At 45.6% G+C, this 23,713-nt stretch overlaps 1 protein-coding gene across 1 annotated transcript in view; it reads left to right on the plus strand.

Annotated features, from left to right (window-relative positions):
• LOC308367161 (ecto-NOX disulfide-thiol exchanger 2-like) overlaps positions 1-10,548 on the plus strand; it is a 237,789-nt gene extending 227,241 nt beyond the window's left edge. The window contains exons 13-15 of the mRNA XM_080840976.1: positions 2,231-2,336; positions 5,948-6,033; positions 10,404-10,548. Coding sequence (XP_080697102.1) covers positions 2,231-2,336; positions 5,948-6,033; positions 10,404-10,535 — 324 coding nt within the window. The 3' untranslated portion in view covers positions 10,536-10,548. The remainder of the gene's footprint in view (positions 1-2,230; positions 2,337-5,947; positions 6,034-10,403) is intronic.
• The last annotated feature ends 13,165 nt before the right edge of the window (positions 10,549-23,713 follow it).

Consider the following 23,713-nt stretch of genomic DNA (forward strand, 5'->3'; position numbering starts at 1 on the left):
TGTGTCCACAGACATATGCTATACAGTATGATCATTTATTTATTGAGCCTTATGAACACTAAGTTGCAGAAACAATACTGCCTCAATAGGCTATTGGCCTAAGCAATAGTGGCCAGTATAGGCCTACTTTGTACTGAACGTTTCCATTGAATCTTTATAGTAAGATTAAAACAAAGTGCATGTAGTGGCATTTAGTCCAGTGCTTATGTGGCTTTCAGTGGTTCTTTAATGTACTTTCAGAAGATAAATCAAGTGTAAAAAAACTTTCTTTTCAATGTTTGTTCACATGATAACGCAATAATGATGAGAATTTTTTTTTTTTTCGATGGCCACATATACAAATGAAAAAACTTCAACATTACTCGGCTACTCTCAGCAGCATAGACAGGCGTTCATTTGTGAAATAGCAAATTTTTTCTAACAATCATATTCTACTCAACTGTAAGGAATATTATTTTGCATAATGATCAGCTAGATATCCCGATGTGTTTCACATTTTCGTAATAGTTATTTGCGAAGATATACATACATTTGTAAACTTCATTTTCTGCACTGGCAGACATTTCTTCAAAATGTTTGGAGTCAGACGGTTACCAAGGTGTATGCAAGGCATCCTGGGAAATATAATCTAATAATTCACGTCTCTCATATCATTCCGCAAGTAGTCCGGTCATTTAATGTCAGCAAGTATTGGGTCTATTTGCCTGAAGAACAATTTTTTTCTAAGCGGAAATCACGAAACGGCAACAAAATCGTTAAAGAGGTATTTTGGAGGAATGTCTTCTATCGTTTTAGTGAGTAACTGTATAATAAGCCGGATGATGTATAGTTTGGAAGTCATTATCTTAAAATAAATCGGCTCCAGCTCCCACTCCCTCCCTTCTCTTGCCTTCTCTCCACTCGTGTTCAGTCTCTGTTTTTCTTGTTCTCCACCCAGTTCTCTCTCTCTCTCTCTCGAACTCACTTCTTCAACCTCTTTCAGGCTCTCTTTCTCCCTGTCTTTCACTCTGTCTTCCTCTCCCTCTCTCTCTCACCTACTTAGAACAGAGGACCCTGTTGCTGTCGGCTGTATTGATTGTCATTTCTCCTTTAGAGCCTGCACTCCCTTGTCTCTCATCCTTCTCCTCCTCCTCCCTCCCTCCCTCCTCCTCTGTAGTTTATCCCTCACTTGCCCTCACGGCTGAGCCTACATCACTGATGGATTGATGTCTGTGTGTGTATGTGTTTGTTTGTGTGTGTGTGTGTGTGTGTGTGTGTGTGTGTGTGTTTGTGTTTGTGTGTGTGTGTGTGTGTGTGTGTGTGTGTTTGTGTTTGGTGTGTGTGTCAGTGGGTACCCTTTTGGAAGCCCAACACTCCTTCCTGCTTGAGGGTTTTTGTTCACCTGAGAGCACCTCAAATTCAGAAGCGCACACACACACACACACACACACACACACACACACATACTCAAAAACACACACACACACACACACATACTCAAACACACACACACACACACACATACTCTAACACACACACACACACAAAGCCCTAAAACAAACCAACAGCCCAGATGAGATGATCTCTGGCAGTGCCTGCACTCTGAGTTTGCCTAATGAGATGTGTGAGTAGGTTACAGAGTGTGTGTGTGTGTGTGTGTGTGAGTAGGTTACAGAGTACGCTGTCATCAAAAGGCTGCTGCTTTCTTTTTTTCCATTTGTTTTGTTTTATTTTGTTGTGTATTGTTGTCTCACAACAGCAGCGTAGCGCCCTCCCACCTGGCTGGGGCTCACATCTCTGTAAGCGTCTCTCTCTCTATCTCTCTCAGCCAGGAATCAATGCCAGCCCAGGTTGGAGCCTGAGCTCATGTTGAGCTGGGTTCTGTGTTCTAATGTTGAGCAGGGTTCTGAATGTTGGTTCTGGAGGGGGGAGTTCTGTTTAAAAAGCATTGTGTTGGTGCAAGAAGAAGGAGTTGCATACTGTTTGAGAAAGATACCTGCCAATGTGCTGTGATCTTCACTCTCTTTACCCCTTTTTCTCACCAGCTACCCCTCTCTCTCTCTCTCTCTCTCTCTTTCTCTCTCTGTCTCTCTCTCTCCCTTTCTCTTTCTCTCTCTCTCTTTCAGTCTAAACATGTATTTTTTTCTGTGTCTCTTTCTCTCTCTCTCTCTTTCAGTCTATACATGTATTTCTCTGTGTCTCTAACTCAATGGCATCTCTCCCTGTGTCTTGTATGTCCCTCTGTGTGCAGGAGGCAGCAGCATCAGCAGTGGTGTCCTGCAGCCAGGAGAATGAGAGTGTTCCAGAGAAGGGCCCGCCCAGCCCTGTGCGCTCCGAGAGGGAGGCCCTGCTCGTGGGTAGGTGGCCATGGGGAGACTGGGTGGGAGGACTGGTAGTGGGTGGGGGTGGTTGATAGAGCCATTTTCTGGAACCAACTGTCTATCTAATCATCCAAAGATGAAAGTGTGTGTTTGTGTGTCTGTGTGTGTGTCTCTGTGTGTGTGTGTGTGTGTGTGTGTGTGTGTGTGTGTGTGTGTGTGTGTGTGTGCAAGCACATGTCAGTGATTGTACACACATTCATCTGTTCTGGCGCAGAGAAGACATAGAGAGCATGAATATAGTTTCCTCTGGTTCTCCCGTTCATTTGCAGCTTATTGAGCCGTCTCACAAGTGTTAATTGAATGGCCAAAGGAGTTCCTTCATCATCTCCTGATTTGTTTTTAATGACCAGGTTTTTGCCGGTTGCCAACCCAAAGTAGATCAAAGTGCTGTGTGTGTGTGTGTGTATGTGTGTGTGTGTGTGTGAAAAAAGCCTAAACAAAACATCTGACGACATCACAGGCCATGTTTGGCTCCCTTAAGGTTCCCCCTTGACCCATCCTCCACCATACACAAGTCCGTTTGAGTACAATTCCATTCTCATCCTTTACTGTCCGGATGCAGGGTGTAAAGCCCCCACAACGGACAAGGAGGAAAAAAGGAGACTCCCCCTTTACTACACTCAGACGTACATTGCATAAACAGAGCACGACTACATAAGTAACGCAAGAAACAGTGCCAGCGCAAGAGCCATCAACCTCCCCTCTTCTTCTCCACCCCAACCCCACTTCACCAGATCAGGACCAGCAATATTCATATTAGACAGTTGTACAGAGAGTTTTAACTGTATGGAGAGAAACATACTGTGTGTGTGTGTGTGTGTGTGTGTGTGTGTGTGTGTGTGTGTGTGTGTGTGTCTGTGTGTCTGTGTGTGTGGGTGTGTAATGTGTGTGTGTGTGGGTGTGTAATGTGTGTGTGTCTCTGTGTGTGGAGGAAGCTGATGTTGTGAGATGATACCAGTAGAAATCTCTCCCTAAGGACTGCTTGTGTGGGGAGACTGGGGAATTATAAAAGCAGCAGGAAACAGAACAGACCAAAAGTTGTTTGTTTGTGTGTTTGTTTGTTTGTTTACCTATGTGTCTGGGTGCGTGTCCTGGCTGTAAGTGTGTCTGAGACGCCCTGGGCCAGTGATTAGAATGACAGCTGTGGTGATTATTCATCTGGGAGCTTAAGCCTGCCTCCACACTCCACCACTACCTCTACTCAGCCAACCCTACACAAACACACACACACACACACACACACACACACACACACACACACACACACACAGTCTCTCTCTCTATCACACACACAAACACAACACACACACACACACACACACTAATACTCACGCTAACACACACACACCCACACACACACACGCACACTCACACTCACACTCACACTCACACTCACACTCACACTCACACTCACACTCACACTCACACTCACACTCACACTCACACTCACACTCACACTCACACACACACACAATAGGACTACAGCTTTTCTACACACCCCCTGTCTGTCTCTTAGGCTATGGCTCCACGAGCCCGGTTATTTTTGAAACCGGAGTTTTGCTCCGCGTCCACATGAGTGGTGTAATAAAAATACTCCGTACACACCCAACCGTGGAAGCCGCCACCAAGTGACACAATGCACGTGTAATACACATGCCACAACCATAAGTGGCGATGTAAGGTAAAATGGGAAGGCTGTTTTAACCAATGAAAAGATACCGGGAAAAGAAATCACCAAATACAAACAACAATGGCACGCAGCAACTGCGTGTCACAACCACATAATGCCGACAGCATGGCAATAAACAACATCCACTTCATTTTTGAAAGAGCTCACGTCAACTTCTGCTAACCGCTGCTGTGTTTTTCCCGTTAACGTCATTGCTGTGCACGTGCTGAAGTGAAGCAGGCTCACAGCTATGACGTAAACGGGAAAACCATCACGGTTGCAGTGTCCACACGCACCCGGTGAACCAACCCTGGCCGAAAACCCCACCCTGGACTCCGGTTTCAAAAAAACACGGTTTCAGGGTTCCAAAAGCGCGGTTGCTTGTGGACAGGACATACAACCAGGAACATCTGTTCATGGTTTCAAAAATAGCCGGGCTCGTAGAGACTAGGCCTTAGTCTCTCCTGCCTGCCTATTGCCCAGTCTACTTGCTTCATACTTGAAGATGAATTTAATTACTCTCCACAGGGAGGAAGAGAGGACAAACATTTCCATTCTCTTTCCAAAATGTAACCAATTTCACCTGAGAAGGCAGGAGGTCAGGTTTGTTTTTTGTCAATAATGCAGGAAACAATGAAGCGGCGTGCCGGACCAGGCAGTGAGTGTATTGACGGCTCTGTGGTTTTGACGGATGACAGAAAAATAAAACGTTTTTAAGTCTTAAAAATCCCACAGAATTTGCCCAGACAGTCTCATGCCCTTACTTTTATACGTGTAGACTGCTAATGAAGAGAGAGACATTGAATTTGTGATGCTCAATTTGAGGAAGATACTAAATATGGGTGGTTGATCCCAACCTTTCTCTCTCCGTGGACCTAAACAGACAATTATCTCCTAATGAGTCTCAGATTAGCCCTCATGTATGAAGACATTGCGTGGAGTGGAGACACAAATGATCTCTGGACGAGGCGAGACGCATGTGTCTCTGACCAATCAGAGCCCGGTCTCTCTGCACCCCTCCACGTCACAGAGCTGTTTCCTCTCGAAGGTCACCAGAGGGGAAACTAATTAGAATCTGCCAAAAGCCGGTGCTGTCTCTCTCTCTCTGAGGCACGTTTAAAAAGGAAATAAAGGAGAAACAAAGAATAGCAATAAGACGCCAGTCTTCACAGCTGTCCACAGAGCCCTCTTAGCAATGCCGTGTTAGCAAGTTTTTGAGAAGCCCGACAACGGGGACTTTTTAAGTGAATTAGGCTCAGCCAGACACCCTGTTTCATTAAGCCCGGTCAAAGACTGCCAGAGCTTCCCTCTCCCTCTCCTCTTCTCCTTTCTTCTCTCTTCTCCTCCTCTACTCTCCTCTCCTCTCTCTCCTCTCCTCTCCTCTCCTCTCCTCTCCTCTCCTCTCCTCTCCTCTCCTCTTGTCTCCTCTCCTCACTACCCACACATCCGCTCATCCTGTGTTTCTCCACTCATCTCTCATCCCCCTGTCTCAGTCATAACTGGTGTGCCCGTGTAGCTGGCCATTATCAGATGTTATTTCATTAAAGTACAACACTAACAAATATGGCCCACCGATGAAGAGACTTGATTAGCCTGAGAGGCATCAAAGCACCAATTGAGCCCTTGGCCTTAATGCGTTTTTTCAACTCCAGCACTGGTGCTAATTGGCAGAAATGGTGATTGCATCAGTGGGTTTGACGGGCAGGGACTCCTCAAGTGTCCGGAACCGCTCTCCAGAACCAGGAGCTGGAGTTGGCACACTCATTAGAAGCCCGTGGGACGGACAGTGGGGACACCAGCAGCTGTGAGCGCTGGCCCGTAGTGCTGTGTGCTGCGGTGCTGCAGGTGACGGCTGTGTTTAACACTGTGCTCTTCTGTGTGTGTGTGTGTGTGTGTGTGTGTCTGTGTGTCTCTGCAGGTATAATATCCACCTTCCTGCACGTCCATCCGTTCGGAGCCAGCATTGAATACATCTGCTCCTACTTACAGTGCCTGAACACCAAGGTAAATACTGGCCTGCACAAACACACAGACACACACACACATACGCCCAGAGATCCACAGACACACACACTCACACATACGCCCAGAGATCCTCACACACACACACACACTCACACATACGCCCAGAGATCCTCACACACACACACACACATACGCCCAGAGATCCTCACACACAGACACACACACATATGCCCAGAGATCCTCACACACAGACACACACACATATGCCCAGAGATCCTCACACACACACACACACACATACACCCAGAAATCCTCTCACACACACACACTCACACATACGCCCAGAGATCCTCTCACACAGACACACACTCACAGATACGCCCAGAGATCCACAGACACACACACACACACACACACTCACACATACGCCCAGAGATCCTCACACACAGACACACACACACACACACATACGCCCAGAGATCCACAGACACACACACCCACACATACGCCCAGAGATACTCACACACTCACACATACGCTCAGAGATCCTCACACACAGACACACACACTCACACATACGCCCACAGATCCTCACACACAGACACACACACATATGCCCAGAGATCCTCACACAAAGACACACACACACACACACACATACGCCCAGAGATCCTCACACACAGACACACACCCACAAATCCTCTCACACACACACACACACTCACAGATACGCCCAGAGATCCACAGACACACACACACACACTCACACATACGCCCAGAGATCCTCACACACAGACACACACACACACACACACACACACACACACACACATATGCCCAGAGATCCTCACACACAAACACACACACTCACACATACGCCCAGAGATCCTCACACACAGACACACACACTAACACATACGCCCAGAGATCCTCACACATACACACACACACAAGTGCGTACATACACTCAGAGATCCACACACACACACATTTATACACACACACACACACAGACATGTCATGCCCTCCACAGCTCTGCTATTGCCCCTCTAGCTCTCCCCTGCCACGCTGGTAAGGTCGAGCAGAGTAACCTCCCTTCCCTCACACACACACACACACACACACACACACACACACACACACACACACACAGATGGGAAGCATATGGGTATTCCTGGATGGCAGGGCCCCCTGGTGCAGACAGAGCCCTCTCCTTGTGCCAGTTCAGACACCCGCTGACTAATGGGCCCTCTCCTGGGGATGATTGCTCAGGGTGTGTGTGTGTGTGTGTGTGTGTGTGTGTGAGTGCTCCCGCATCTGTTGACTAGACTGCATTGGGAAAGGAAAGTGACATTTGGTTCCATGTAACATGCATAGAATAAACTTTAAAAGAATGGCTTCTTCTAGACTAGAATAGGGAGCCAATAGCCTTCTCTGTCATGGCAGACTGGCACTCAGCCAGCTGGCTTCCTGAAGGGTCCTCTCTTTTGATTGGCCCACATCATAGAGAATGATAATGAGTGCAAACAGCCTTCTGATGGGATGTTAATGCAGCATAGTGCATACTACCATATGTTCTTGTGCATACTACCAAGTGTACTAGTTCATACTACCAAGTGTACTAGTGCATACTACCAAGTGTACTTGTGCATACTACCAAGTGTACGAGTGCATACTACCAAGTGTACTAGTGCATACTACCAAGTGTACTTGTGCATACTACCAAGTGTACTAGTGCATACTACCAAGTGTACTAGTGCAAACTACCAAGTGTTCTAGTGCATAATACCAAGTGTACTAGTGCATAATACCAAGTGGCTCTGCCTTTCCTAGCGTAGCTCCCTGACTGGCTCAGCACGCCGCCTGCCAGCTTCACATTCGCAAACCCCCCCCCCCCCCTCTCTCTCCCTCTCTCCCTCTCTCTCTCTCTCTCCACTCACAAATCACCACAGTGGTTGTCCACTAATTAAATCCTCTCTGTCAATGCTGTGACTCACTCCATTCGAGAGGAAAAGGACAGAGAGAGAGAGAGAGACGGACAGAGAAAAAGAGAGAATGAGTAAAGGGTAGTGTTGTGTTTCTCTCCTGTCCTCTCCTCTCCTCGTTATGCAGAGAGGTGGCCCTGAGGGTCTGCCTTGCTCCCACGCCTCTCCTCTCCTCCTCTCCCCCTCTCCTCTCCTCCTCTTCTCTTCTCCTCTCCTCCTCTCCTCTCCTCTCCTCTCCTCTCCTCTCCTCTTCCGAGTGGCACCAGATGCCCACATGGCTTTGGCTGCAGTCATCCCCTTCCACTCCAGCCCTTAGAGCCAGAGAAGCTGTATTCAGTGCTATTGATCATCCCACAGAGCTCAGTCCTTTAGCTCCAGAAGTGGTTGTTCATTGCACTCACACTAATGTGACATGCTTCATAAAACACCACTGAAAGCTCTTTTCCACTCGCCAAAAGGTAACTTGGTCATTGATGTTAGTATTGTATTATTTTGTATTGTACTACCACAGTTGAAGGCAGTCTGTAGATCGTTTGTGCATTGTTCAAGGGATTAAAGTCTGTACGCATTTCCCAAATCCCCTCAATACAAATGGATTTGCAAAAGAGGTTGTGCATCATCTGATTTCCTTGAAGTAGCGGTATCTGACATTCCTTTTCAACATACTAGCCCTATCTTGATGAAGATGGCTGGCTCACTCACCAACATGCTGTATCCACCCAATGGATATCTGCCCAAAGTGATGAGATTGGACATCATCCAAAATGATGAGAATGAGTGAGAAGTCACTGTAAGCCAGGGGTTTTCAAAGTGGGTGCCGCGGCACCCTGGGGTGCTGTGCCGCATGCTCAGGGGTGCCACGGAATGGCCCAAGGCTTGATCATTTAATGACATAAAAAAACCATAACATCAATTTCAGAATTAATTGTATTGTTATAATATCAATTAAAATTGTTTTTGCAGCACAAACAACAATAGGCTACAGTTTACAGTTCATTCAGGACGTAACATCAACAGTTCTTTCGTAGACTGCGTTCGTTATTCCGTATTGACAGCATATGGAGGAGTGCAGGTAGGCGCAATAATGGATACGTTTTTAAAGAGAGTGCATCCACCTCCGCAGAAACAGACATCGGATTCGAATTCAGCAAGGAGAAAAGTGAGGCATTATAACGACTCGTACCTCCAGTATGGGTTCACTTGGTGTGGCGAGGTAACTTGCCCCACACCAGTATGCCTGCCTGGTCTGCAGAGAGACGTTGGCTAATGCAGCCATGGTGCCTAGAAAGTTGCCAAGGCACCTGAGACCAAGCACCCGGCACACCAGATCAAATACATTTAATATTGCAATATTGCAATTGCAATATTGCAAGACTTAAAACACAGAATACCACACAGAGCGAACGTATGCTTTCTACCGTGCGTGTGTCTGAGAAGGCACAAAAGGCTATTTTTTTTAGTTGCCGAGTTGCTTGCTGAATCTAAAAATCACCACACTTAAGAAAATAGAAAAAATCCCCCTCTCTGATAACACGATCAAACGTTGCATTGATTATATGTCGGAGGTCATGGAATCTGTACTGAATGAACTACGGCTAAGGGGGAAATTTGCGCTTCAAATAGACGAGTCCACTGATGGTGGTACAGTTCACAATCCCTCCTCGCATTAACAAACTCTGCAGTCAGAGACAGTCACATGTGTCCCATTAAGTTGATAAGTTGTCTGTGGAGACGAGTAGAACTATATTTTTGTGAACTTTATATTGAAGGTTTGTTCCTGATATGTTTTGTTACTGCCAGCTAATTTCTCGATTATTACCAATATGTATTTTGGCTGTGATATAGTTGTGAGAGGGTCAGACGTTGTCTGTTCATATTCTGTTCACTATTTATTCAAAAGTTCTATTAAATTAGTTGATTTAAAGAGAGTGGTTCATTTTAATTTATCAAAAATTAGATAAACCTCACCTTCTCAATGTAATGCCTATAATAAAAGCAGTTATAGCCTATTCAACATATCACAAGGTTAAATCAAATGGCATAAAGTAAGAAAAAATAAATAAATAGGGGTGCCGTGGATGGAGAGAGATATGTTTAGGGGTGCCGTGAGCCAGAAAAGTTTGGGAACCACTGCTGTAAGCACTAGTGTATTGAACTAATCACACTTGTTGCTTTGGGTCTTTCATGAACTGCAGCGCAGCTAACATGCTGTCATCATCCAGAGTCAGGTTGAACATCCACCATATGTTATGTTGAGTGTGGGGTTGGTAAGCTTAGCAAGCGGCAGACCGGTGTTCGATTCCCAACCGCTGCAGGATAAAAGCATCTGCTAAATAACTGACATTCACGTGTCCATGTTGTGGTCACTGTGCGCACCAGTTGAATGAACTGATCCCAGGGTTGCTTTGGGTGTTTGTGTTCCAGATCAGTACCACAGAGGTGGAGGTCCTGCTGGGGCGACTGCCCTGCACCTTCAGACAGGAGTTGAGTGGCGTGGGCGCCAGCCTGGAGAAACGCTGGAAGTTCTGCGGCTTCGAGGGCATCAAGACGGCGTAGAAACCCCATGGTCAACAGGAGGGTCAGAGGAGCGTTGGGGACGGGTCATAGGTGCTTTGAGTCTGCCTCTGTTCTGTGTGTGTGTGTGTGTGTGCAGGGGCGCCTGCAGAAAATAATTGTGAGGTACGCACAGAGCCACCAACGCGCCCCCCCCCCCAAAAAAAACAGCACATTAGCCTACTCTCGCGCGCAGATAATGGTTTAAAACGCATTGCCCTTCTAATTTAAGTTAATTCTCCTACTATTGTTTTAGTACTTTTTCACTGTCGATTTCCAAATATGTGTTATTCATGAGAGCAAGTCCGGTCAGTCTTTTGTCAGTCATCGTACTTCGTAGATATCTTAAGATTGTACTGAATGACCGCTTAGCAGACTGTAGCAAGTATCAAACAGAGGCTCTATTTATGTACTTTTATTAACCAGCATGTGCTACTCAGTTAAACCATCTACCATGCTATTCCGTAATCCCACAATCCACCGGGGGGCATCACGTTCACGTAGTACCAGCTCATTAACATAACATGTAACATTCTACATCCCCCTTCTTTAGTTTAACACTACTAATAACAAGAACATGTCCTGCAATACTGTCTGCAGGATAACAGCTATTTAAAACCATCTTTAGGATTAACACGACCTCCAGTAATACATCAGAGATAACCTGTTGAGAATGGTTGTGTATGAATGTATGTATGATTGTATTTGTCCAGGAGGAGGCGCTGTTGCGCCTCATACCACATTAGTCACGTGTGACAATACTTGTCTATAAAGGGGGATGTGCACCCTTCGTTCTATCTGTTCTTCCATAACTCTCACGGAGAGCAGCAAGTGTCAGTTCATCAATAAATATGCCACAAGGTTGAAGGCTGAATATACATTCTGTTGTAACTATTATTCCGCTGTGCAGGTAGGCAGGAGGTATAAGCCTACCTGTTAACAGGTTATGGGCCCAGGTAACGGAGAATAGTTATAAAGTTTGACGGACATGTGCGTAGAGAGCTAGCAAGACTGCGCTAGCATACAGAAGTTGGATAAACCAAAAGAGCTAGTTTAGCATCGGGAGTACCGGGAAGCTAAAGCTAGGCTGAAAAGGAGCGACAAACAGAAAAAGCCATGACGAACAGAAGCAAGTGGCCCACGTTTGACGGGAGAGCAGAGGAGTATGAGCTCTGGGAAGAAAGGATGCTGTGCTGCATGCACGGAGTGGGGCTGAAGCAGACGATCCTTACAGAGCCCAGTGGACCACTGACGGTTGAAGAAAAGGCTAACGATGACAAGCTGAATGCTGACTCCTATTGTGCATTGGCGCCGCTACTTGACAATACGAGCTTGGGACTTATATTCAGAGACACGAAGGACAAGGGCAGAGAGAGCCTCAAAGTGTTAAGAGAACACTACATCGGAAAAGGTAGACCCCGTATTGTCTCCCTGTACATTACTATGACTGCGCTGAAGAAAGCTGACAACGAGACTGTGACGAAGTACGTTATCCGAGCCGAGCAGATCATTACGGCACTCAGGGGTGCAGGTGAAGCACCGAGTGAGGGACTGATGATGGCGATGGTGATGAGGGGGTTACCGGAGAAGTACAAACCGTTCACATTGATGGTGACGCATGGTTCAGCAGACATGACGCTGGGGGAGTTCAAGACAAAGCTGAGAAACTTCGAGGCTTCAGAAGACTCAGACCCAGCCGCAGAAGAGGCGGGAGAAAGAGTGCTGAGGGCCCAAGCAGCGCCAAGGAAAAAGACCGGACCAACGGAGATGGTGTGTTGGCGGTGCGGAGAAAGGGGCCACAGAAGGGATGACTGCACAGAGAAAGTTTGGTGTAGTTTTTGCAAAAGCAGGGGGCACACAGACAAGGCGTGCTCAAAGAAGGAGCGTGAAAGGAGCGCCCGGTGTGCATGTGCCCAAGATGGCGGCGGTGGCGGTAGAGCAGGTCGTGAACAAGATGGCGCCAGGGGAGCCGCGGGAGGAGAAGACCACACCTTCAGGGCACACACAGAAGATGCCAGCCTCTCACTGCAACGGCTGCCGATCCAGAGAAAGGGACTGATCGTGGACACGGGCGCGTCGTCCCACATCATCAACGACAGGGGCAAGTTTAAGGACTTTGACAGCACCTTCAAGCCGGAGAGACACAGCATGGAGCTGGCAGACGGGAAGCGCACTGTCGGGATTGCGGAAGGCAGGGGTGACGCACAGGTATACCTCATAAACAGCGAGGGGCGCCAGTGTACAGTGACTCTAAAGAACGCTCTTTACATCCCCTCTTACCCCCAAGAACTCTTCTCGGTTAAGTCTGCTACCGCTCACGGTGCCAAGTTGTTCTTTGAAGAGGGTAGAAACGTCATGGTGTCGCCGGATGGCACAAGGTACAATATTAATGTGTATAAGAGAATGTACTACTTACAAACTGAGTGTGATGCAGATGATGTATGTAACGTTAGCTATGATATCCAGACGTGGCATGAGGTAATGGGTCACTGCAATTACGAGGATATCTTAAAGCTGCAGAGTGTGACAGAAGGCATGCACATTAAAGGTGCAAAGCGTAGGCCTGATAAAGAATGTACAGTGTGCATAGAGGGAAAGTTCACTCAAACGAGAAACAGAGATCCTGCAGATAAGGTTAAGACACCACTTGAGCTAGTGAACACAGACCTTGCTGGTCCAGTAAACAATGAGTCCATAGAGGGTTTCAGGTACATGCAGTCTTTCACCGATGTGTATACGGGGGCAGTGTTGGTTTACTTCCTGAAAGCGAAAAGTGATGCAGTTCAGGCCACTGAGAAGTACCTGGCAGATGTAGCTCCTTATGGCACTGTGAAATGCATTAGATCAGACAACGGGACCGAGTTCATTAACAGAGAGTTTCAGACACTACTAAGAAAGAACAAAATTAGACACGAGACTTCCTGTCCTTACTCCCCACACCAGAACGGGATAGCTGAAAGAGAAGGGCGCACTCTTTTTGAGATGGCCAGATGCAAGCTTATTGACAGCGGCCTACCTAAGAATCTTTGGCACTATGCCATCCAGGAAGCAGCCTATACTAGGAACCGGTGCTTTAACAAAAACACAGGCACTACCCCATATACAGCAATGACGGGTAAAAGGTGCAATCTCGCCAGCATGCATAAATTCGGGTCAGTGTGTTACGCCTACCAGCAAGACAGGGGAAAGCTAGAATCTAGGTGTGAGAGAGGACTTTTTGTAGGACATGACAAGAGCAGTCCCGCGCTCCTAGTTTACTACCCCAGTAAAGAAAAAGTGCAGAAACACAGACTGGTAAAGTTTGTCACCAAGACAACCTGTGAAAATGAGACCCAGACACAGGGAGTAGAGCTGGACCCCAGAGTAGTTTATGACAAGATCATAGAGAATCCACAGCCTAGTGTGCTGAGCACAGATGAACAGGCTGACGGTCCACAGTCAGCACCAGAGGATGATGACGAGAAGCACCCTAGGGTGACGTCACATGCCTCAGACAGTGGGAGATATCCCGCCAGAGAGCGTAAACCCCCAGTGTACCTGAGAGATTATACTGTAGAAGATACCGATGATGACAGTACGCTCATGAGTGTAGATTACTGCTTCCGTGTAGTTTGTGGTGTACCTCTGACCTTTCAAGAGGCCACGACATCAACTGACTCAGGAAGGTGGAAGAAAGCGATGGACGAGGAGATGAGATCCCTAGAGGACAACCAGACCTTTACACTGACTAGGTTACCAGAGGGCAGGAAGACAGTGGGAGGAAGATGGGTATACTCGATAAAGGGTGACATTGACGGACACGACCAGTACAAGGCTAGGTTCGTAGCAAAAGGATACAGCCAGAGAGCGGGCATAGATTATGGCGAGACATTCTCACCAACAGCCAATCTTACAAGTATACGTGTAGTGATGCAGAAGGCAGCCCAAGATGATTTGATCTTGCATCAAATGGATGTGAAAACAGCCTATCTGCACGCCCCCATTGATCGAGATATCTATATGGAACAACCTGAAGGTTACGAAAAAGAGGGGGAGAAGTTAGTGTGTAAACTAGAGAAGTCCATTTACGGCTTGAAGCAGTCGGGGCGAAATTGGAATGAGATGCTCCACACATGCCTTGTAGATGACAACTTCACTCAGAACCCGACAGACCACTGCGTCTACACAAAAGAGTCTAAAGAGGCAGGAAAGGTAATAGTAGTTATCTGGGTGGATGATCTTATCATTGCAGCCAGCAACACAGGGAGTCTAGAGAAAGCGAAAAACATGTTTTCTACCAGATTTAAAATGAAGGACCTAGGTAAGTTGAAATATTTCCTGGGCATAGACTTCAGCCAGTCCGATGGCTGTGTGAAAGTGTCACAAAGGAGGTATGTTGAAAAGATACTGGAACGGTTCAACATGCAGGAGTGTAGAATTAGGGAGACACCATGTGACCCAAAGTTAGACTACTCTGAAGATGCCCCTAAAATGTCGGATGTGAGGAAGTACAGGGAAGCTGTAGGCAGTCTCATTTACTTGACAACCTGTACACGTCCTGACCTATGTTTCGTGGTGAGCAAGTTGTCACAGCACTTTGCTGACCCTTCAGATGAACATTGGGTTACCGTGAAACATGTTTTGCGTTATCTCAGGGGTACTGCAAACAAACAGCTCTGTTTCAGAAAGAGTTCAGAGAGTCTAGGCCTACAGGCATATAGTGACGCAGACTGGGCTGCGGACGCTACTGACAGATGCAGTATCACCGGCTATTGTGTGAGTATGGGTAAAGACAGCTCCCTAGTCTCTTGGAAAGCCAAGAAGCAACCCACAGTAGCATTATCCACATGCGAAGCCGAGTACATGGCTCTAGCTCTTACAATACAGGAGTGTATTTATTTGGAGCAACTACTGGGAGGTTTAGATACCTATGTGTATCAGAAAACTGTTGTTTATGAGGATAACCAGGGGACAATAGCGCTGGTTAAAAACCCCGTGTGTAGACAAAGGTGTAAGCATGTGGACATTAAATATCACTTCATTAGGTCTACCATAAGGGAAGATAAAATGACACTTGTTTACTGTCCCACAGACTACATGGTTGCGGATGTTATGACAAAGCCCGCCTCCAGATTTAAGCTGATGAAATTTGCAGGAGTCATGTTTGGTGTGTAAAATGTTTACATTTGACTATGACAAGTTTTTCTTTTATTGTTCTGTTTTGTTTATTTGATGTAAAAGTTGTACAGTATACATGTCATTCATAAGTGGGAGTGTTGAGAATGGTTGTGTATGAATGTATGTATGATTGTATTTGTCCAGGAGGAGGCGCTGTTGCGCCTCATACCACATTAGTCACGTGTGACAATACTTGTCTATAAAGGGGGATGTGCACCCTTCGTTCTATCTGTTCTTCCATAACTCTCACGGAGAGCAGCAAGTGTCAGTTCATCAATAAATATGCCACAAGGTTGAAGGCTGAATATACATTCTGTTGTAACTATTATTCCGCTGTGCAGGTAGGCAGGAGGTATAAGCCTACCTGTTAACATAACCATTCTGAATATGTGTTAGAAAAAAACGGCATTGACCTTTTACAATTCACAACATATATGACAACATGCTTTTTGCTTTTTTTTTTTTTTTTTTTTTTAACAGACAAAAGTAGCGGTTCTACCGCTGTAAGATTAGATTAGATGTTGTATTTGGGGTTAGGCTTCAAAGGCCTGCCGTATCTGGAACGGGGGGTTGAAGATTCAGTAGGTGTTTGGACAGGGTTCTCACTGGGATGGCCAGGTGAGTGTTCATTGTGTGGGGGGTGCTGCCTCTCTGGAGACACTGGAACACTGGGAAGACTCTGGATGACTTCATTGTTGATTGCTGAATCTGCCAACAATGGATCATTCTCTACGTCCAGAGGATGTGGTTCTGCCACAGGCAACAGATGTCGCCTATTCCTGCGGTACTCTCTGCCACCTGACTCGACCAGGTAAGATCTCGGTTCATCAGCAGCCCTTTTGACGACACCGACTTTGTCATGTCCTTTTTTTGTTTGCAGCCGAACTACCTGGGAGTTGTGGAGTGGAGCGAGAGGCTGGCTGCCATGATTGTAGAATCTTTTCTGTCCATCTCTTTTCTTTGTCAGGTGATTGTGAACTGTCCCAGAGTTCATTGGCTTTGGTGTTAGCTGGTGTTTGCTGACAGGCATGTTTGTGCGTGTTTCTCTGGACATCAATCTTTGTGCAGGGGAGCCTAGCGTGGCATCTCGTGGCACATTCCTGACACTCAGCAAATTGAGGAAGAAGTCTGTTCCATCTCTTTTAGATGTTTCTAGAAGGCGCTTTGCGCTTCGCACTGCTCGCTCTGCCAGTCCATTTGCTTGATGGTATTCTGGACTGCTGGTGATGTGGATGAAGTCCCAATCTTTGGCAAAGTCACGAAAAGTTAGACTTGTGAACTGTGTGCCACTATCAGAGATCAGCTTGTGGGGAATTCCATAGACAGAGAAATGCCGTTTCAGCTTGTTAATGACACACTGTGATGAGGTTTTCTTGAGTTTATCTATCTCATACCATCCTGAATAGGAGTCGACAAGAACTAGGTATTGTTGGCCATTCCATTCAAACAGATCTGTTGCCACTGTCGACCAGGGAAGTTCTGGGACTGCATGTAGTTGCAACGGCTCCTTTTGCTGATGTGGTCTCAATGCGTTGCAGATGCTGCATGATTGTACACAGCCATCTATGTCTCTTGTCATTGTCGTCCAAAAAACCACATTGCGCGCTCGTCGCTTGGTGGCCTCTGCGCCTGGATGGCCCTTGTGAAGCAGCATCAGGTATTCTTTGTGAAGATTTTGTGGAATGACCATTCTTGTGCCTTTCATTATTATCCCATTCTCCACAGAGAGCTCGTCTCGGAAGGGAAAGAACTGTTTCACTTGAGTTGGGACACTGCTCAGTCGTTCTGGCCACCCATGTCTGATGATGTTAGTCAAGGTTTGTAAAGTTGTGTCCTCCATCGTGTGGACGCGTAGCTCCTCTTGGCGCGAGGATGAGACATGTTGTACTGACATCACCTCAAAGTCTTCCTGCTCTGTGAGGTGTTGTGCTGTGGACTCCCTTGGTGCACGTGACAGCGTGTCTGCAAGGTACAGTTCTTTTCCTTTTTTGTAGACCAATGTCAGATTGAATTTGTGGAGTTTAAGCATCATTCGTTGTAGGCGTGCCGGTGCTGAGAGAAGGGGCTTCTTCAGGATTGAGACCAGGGGTTGATGATCTGTCTCAATGATCACGGGCTTGCCATATATGTAATCATAGAATTTGAAACAGGCAAACACCACAGCCAGCAGTTCTTTTTCAATTTGGGCATACCTTTGTTCTGTTTCTGTGAGGGTGCGAGAGGCATAGGCCACAGGACTACCATCCTGGAGGCACGCACTGCCGAGGCCGTATTGTGAAGCATCACATGTGAGAGTGACTGGCTTGTGCACATCATAGTACGTCAGTACCGGTGGTGATGTCACACATTGCTTTAGTGTGGCAAATGCATTCTTTTGTTGCTCTGACCATGTCCATGCTGTGTCCTTGTGTAGGAGCTGATGGAGAGGTGCTGCAGTGTTGCTGTGGTTGGGAATGAATTTCCCCAGGTAGTTTATCATCCCAAGGAAACGTTGCAGTGCCACTTTATCCTCTGGTGGCGGGATATCCACGATCGCTTGGATCTTTGCAGGGTCAGGCCTAAGGCCATGTTCAGTGAAGATGTGTCCAACATAGCTGACCTCCTTCAACTGGAACTTGCATTTTTGCTGGTTCAGCCTCAGCCGGACTTTGCGCGCCCTGTCTAGCACTTTTCGCAGATTTTCATCATGCTCATTGAGGTCTCTTCCACCAACAATGATGTCATCGACGATGATGGCGCATGGGAGACCTGCAAATATCTGCTCCATTGATCTCTGAAACACTTCAGAGGCAGCATTGATACCATATGGCATCCTAAGGTAGCGAAAACGCCCAAAAGGGCTGGCAAAAGTTGTGAGAAAAGAGGAATCTTTGTCCAGTTTGATTTGCCAAAATGAACTCTTAGCATCAAGCACTGAAAACACAGTTGCACCTGCCATCTGGGCAGCCACTTCCTCAACAGTGCGCATTGGGTGATGGGGACGCATTATTGCTTCATTTAAGTCTCTTGGGTCAATGCATACCCGGATCTTGTCAGTGTCTTTTTTGTGTGTGGCGACCATTGAGGACACCCATTCTGTGGGCTCAGAGATGGGTGTGATGACTCCTTGTTTTACCATGGTTTGTAACTCCGCCTTTACCTTGTCCATCATGGCTACTGGGATGCGGCGAGGCGGCCGGACGACAGGTGTGACACTCGGGTCCAGCTTCACGTGGTAGGTGACTGGGAGTGACCCCAGTTCATCACTGAACAAGTCAGCATAGTCCTCAAACCAGTTGTGCAGTGGGCTTTGTCCCTCTTTCAGATCCACATGAAAGACCTCATCCTTCAGAGTCATCAGATTCATTCTTAAGCAGTCCGGCAGCCCTAGAAGTGGTTGGACGTTCCTTTTGACCACGTGGAATTGTAGGCTGTAGACTCTGTTATTGCTCAATTGACATTTTAGCAGCACAGTCCCTTCAGTGTTAATCACAGTACCTCCATATGCTACCAGCTTCACCCTCCTGCTGCTATTCGTTTTTTCGCCATTTCTCACCTGCTCTAGAACATCCAAAGGGATGACATTACACTTTGCACCCGTATCAACTTTAAGTTTGAGTGTCTTCCTGTTGACAGTAACACAGCAGTTCAGTTCTTCTTTGATATTCTTGTCATTCAATGCACATATTTCACTGCTATCTAGTGACAGCCCATCTATGTCAAATGACTCAGAATCCTCACTGTTGCTGTCAGAGTTGGTCTGGGCTATCTGATGTACAGACTTGTGCTGTTTACCCCTAGCACTGAGTGCAGCTCGACAGTGATTTCGGAAATGGTTTGGTTTGTTGCAGTAATGGCATTGCTTACCATATGCGAGGCACAGTTCTTTTTTCGCTGGATGCTCATTACCACAGTTCCTGCAGTTGATTATGTTTTCAGCGGCACCTGGATATTTCTGTTGCTTATGAGCAGGCTTGTATCTTCTCCTGTCCTGGTGTATAGCATCCACGCTCATTGAAGAGCTGCGCGGGGTAGCAGCTAACATTTTGGTGCGTTGCTCAGTTAGCTCGTTAATCTGGCATATTTGAATGGCTTTTGCTAACGTTAGCTCACAGTCTCTTAGGAGTATCTTTCGCACGCTATCGGAGCTGATGCCACATACTAGCCTATCTTTGATAAAGTCATCTAGCAGGGCTCCAAAATCACATGTCCTCGCTTTATTTCTTAGTGCACTTAAATATGACTCAATTGTCTCACCAGGTTTTTGGTTCCTTGTGTTGAACAAATGTCTCTCCATTGTAATGTTCGTCTGTGGGTTGCAAAGCTCTCTGAATTTGCGCATCAAACACTCGGGATCCTCCCGTAATTCCGCTGGACGAACCACATCGCCATTCTCGGCTAGTTGGGCTGGAGCATAGGTGAAAGTACGTTCTCTCTCGATAGCCTCACTTCCCGCTAGATTGAGGAGTATGTAGGCTTTTGTTCGGTCTGGTTTATCGCTGTGGGCTGCAGCTATGAAGATGTTGTACTCTTGCTCGAATACTCGCCAGTTTTCCGCAATTCTGTCGTCGAACACCAGCGGGTCTGGACGACGAAATCCGTCCGCCATGTTTTAACGGTCGTGCTCACCGAACACCGGTCGACAAACATGAAATGTTGACGCTCTAACTACGGAACACGTTTTGCTAACTATGTACAGTACGATATAATGTTTCACTTCTGACACCATGTAGCAAGTATCAAACAGAGGCTCTATTTATGTACTTTTATTAACCAGCATGTGCTACTCAGTTAAACCATCTACCATGCTATTCCGTAATCCCACAATCCACCGGGGGGGCATCACGTTCACGTAGTACCAGCTCATTAACATAACATGTAACATTCTACACAGACGTTAGCAGACGTTGTCAACAAGACGCAATGAATGTTTGGGTATACATTTACCGAACTTTCCAGGGCTTGACAAAGCTCACTGCGTTTTGGCTGTAACTCATTTAGCTGTTTCCACAGCTTCAGCTCTGTATCTGCATCCTCAACGGGCATTAGTTGTCCGTAGCCTACTCCGATTTTATTTCCTGCCATACATTGTCGGACGAGGGGCGTAAGATACTGAAGCAAACCCTGAATATCGCTGATCATTAAGTCAAATTACTCCATTCATTTGGACAGGGAGTTCGTAGTACCGCAATTTTTTGCGCGCCATTTTGTCTGCAGTTTCCCTTTTGTAATATGCGTTCATAATATTTGATTACAGTGGCAATGCATGCTTCGTGCTGGGACCAGCGTGTGTCAGATAACTTTTGTAAGGGTTTGTTTGTGCTTTAAAAACTATCTGTTTGTTTGTGCATTGTGCACTTTTGCCAGGCTCAGCGCATGATTTCAGACTCTCTTTTTTTTTTTTCTCGCGTAACAGAAGGTACGCACAGTGCGTACAGCCATACGGCTGCAGGCGCCACTGTGTGTGTGTGTGTATGAACGGTGTGTGTGTGTGTGTGTGTGTGTGCGCGTGTGAGTGTGGTCTGTTTCCTTTGGATGACTGAGAATGATTGGACAATGTAAGTGGCCCTATATATTTCTTCAAGGAATAAAGCACCATATTGAGGCCATATAAGAGAAATTAAACGAAAGAACCATCCATACACAAAGCCCTTAACCCAAGGTTTTCAGTAAGGAATCTATAAAATCCCTCCCTTTAAAAATAAAAACTACGGGTCGGCAGTTTGGGGAAAAGCTGTGTCTTCTTGTTACAGTTTAGAATACCAAGTATTTTTCATTGCCTTGATTCTCACACATATACAACAGAAATCATGCCTCATTACAAACACAGATGCGTGTGTGTGTGTGTGTGTGTTTAGGATTGTGAGCGTGAAAGAGACCAGGCTGACTGCCCTGGCTGCCAACGTGTTCATTGGGCTGTCTGTGTTCCTGCTGCCCGTTCCCCTGCAGTGGATCCCCAAGCCCGTCCTCTACGGCCTCTTCCTCTACATCGCCCTCACCTCCATCGAGGTGAGCATATCAGGTGAGGCTCCACATCACTTCCACAAAGTCAACACACAAACCCCATCACATCACAGAGAGAATCAACTCATAGAAATCTTATCACAGCAATGTTATCATCCACATCCATTTTCCTCAGATTACATTTAGCTCTTTGTTGTCACTTTGTGTCATGCACATACTTGACTCGCAAAAACCTCTCTGTGCCTTATTGAAGGAGGGATTTGTTTAGTCTATTTTGTCTCTTCCAGGTGGAAATAAATGTAAAGCTGAGATTTTTTTTTTTAAATCAATGCATTCCTTTAAGTATGACTTATGACTTGGTGGGTTGTTATGTGGTAGTCAGCGCATTGACTTACCTTTGCATTTTAAAATATATATATATATATATAAAATGGTCACAGCCATGTAAGACAGCAAGATTATTCATTGCATGATGAGGATATTGCTGAAGATCATTTAGGGCATTTAGAATCAGTGCGTTTTAAAATAATTTGAGAAAGCCCTGTAAAAAAGATTGAAGGCCTCATTATTTGGATATATGGGGTAATGAGAAATAACAAATCTTTTCTTTATTTCAGGAATTACGTTTTGCCACATATTATTGAGGCAAAGAACTTGGACATCATGGACGCTCAACATGTATGAACCAATTATCCTGGACTAAGCCAAATATAACTGAAGAGTGATGCTCTTGAAAGTACAAGAGGATAAAATGATGCTAGAAAAGCTGAATGTTAAATATTGTTTGGAGGACCCATGCAGACGACGAGGATGAGGCTGAGGCTGCCTCTGAGATACCACAGTTTATCCTCAGATGGGATTATTCACTCTGAAGTGGACTTCATTCATTTTAGAACCACTTTTTCCTTTCCATCTTTCCAACCTATCAACTTTATGTTATGCTATAAGACAACATAAAATACGATATCACATTTGAGTCTGCAATTTCTTATCACAGCAATGTTATCATCCACATCCATTTTCCTCAGATTACATTTAGCTCTTTGTTGTCGTTTTGTGTCATGCACATACTTGACTCGCAAAAACCTCTCTGTGCCTTATTGAAGGAGGGATTTGTTTAGTCTATTCTGTGTCTTCCAGGTGGAAATAAATGTACCTTTGCATTTCGAATGCATTCCATGCAAGAACATTGTGTAATCAAATTATTAAAACTACATACAGTATAAAGATCAGATTTTAATAAAGGTTTGTTCATATCCTATACAACTTAAAGGAAACAAACAATTCCTGTGAAAGAACATGGGATGACTTGGCATGTGAATAAAATCGTAAAATATGACGCCTTCAGTTTTTGAAAGGTTATGATGTTTGCATAGGTTACAGTACATTTTCAGATAAACTGAAATTAATCATTGAAGCTTCACTAAATTAGACAATTTAAAATAAAGAAGTGCCCAATTTTCAGTTGATCATAGCCATAATGCAGATGAATAATAACTAGAAAATGCATTCTAATGGAAATACCAGTGCATGAAATACAAAAGTAAAGAAAGGAGGAAGAAAAGAAAGAAGAGTGAAAAAAGGAAAGAAGAAATGAAAGAAGAGTGGAAGAAGGAGTGAAGAAAAGAAAGAAGAGTGGAAGAAGGAAATAATAAAAGAGGAGTGAAAGAAGGACAGAAGAAAGTAAAGAAGAGTAAAAGAAGGGTGAAAGAAGGAAAGGAGAGTGGAAGAAGGAAAGAAGAGTGGGAAAAGGAAAGAAGACTGGAAGAAGGAAAGAACAAAGAAACTCTCTCTTTACTCTCTTTTAACCAGAGTTTTTCCTTACTTCTTTGTTTCTTCCAGTCTTCTTCCCTTATTTTTTCCTTTCTGCTTTCCTTCTTCCACTCTTCTTTCCTTTCTTCTTCCCTTCTTCTTTCTTTCTTTTACTCTTCTTTCCTTCTTTCACTCTTCTTCCCTTCTTCACTCTTCTTTCCTTTCTTCTTTCCTTCTTTTACTCTTCTTTCCTTCTTTCACTCTGCTTTCTTTTATTCTTCCTTTCTTAACTTTTGCATTTCATGCACTGGTATTTCCTTCAGGAAATG

The sequence above is a fragment of the Sprattus sprattus genome (assembly GCF_963457725.1).
Source record: "Sprattus sprattus genome assembly, chromosome: 6".
In the NCBI taxonomy this organism is placed as follows: domain Eukaryota; kingdom Metazoa; phylum Chordata; class Actinopteri; order Clupeiformes; family Clupeidae; genus Sprattus; species Sprattus sprattus.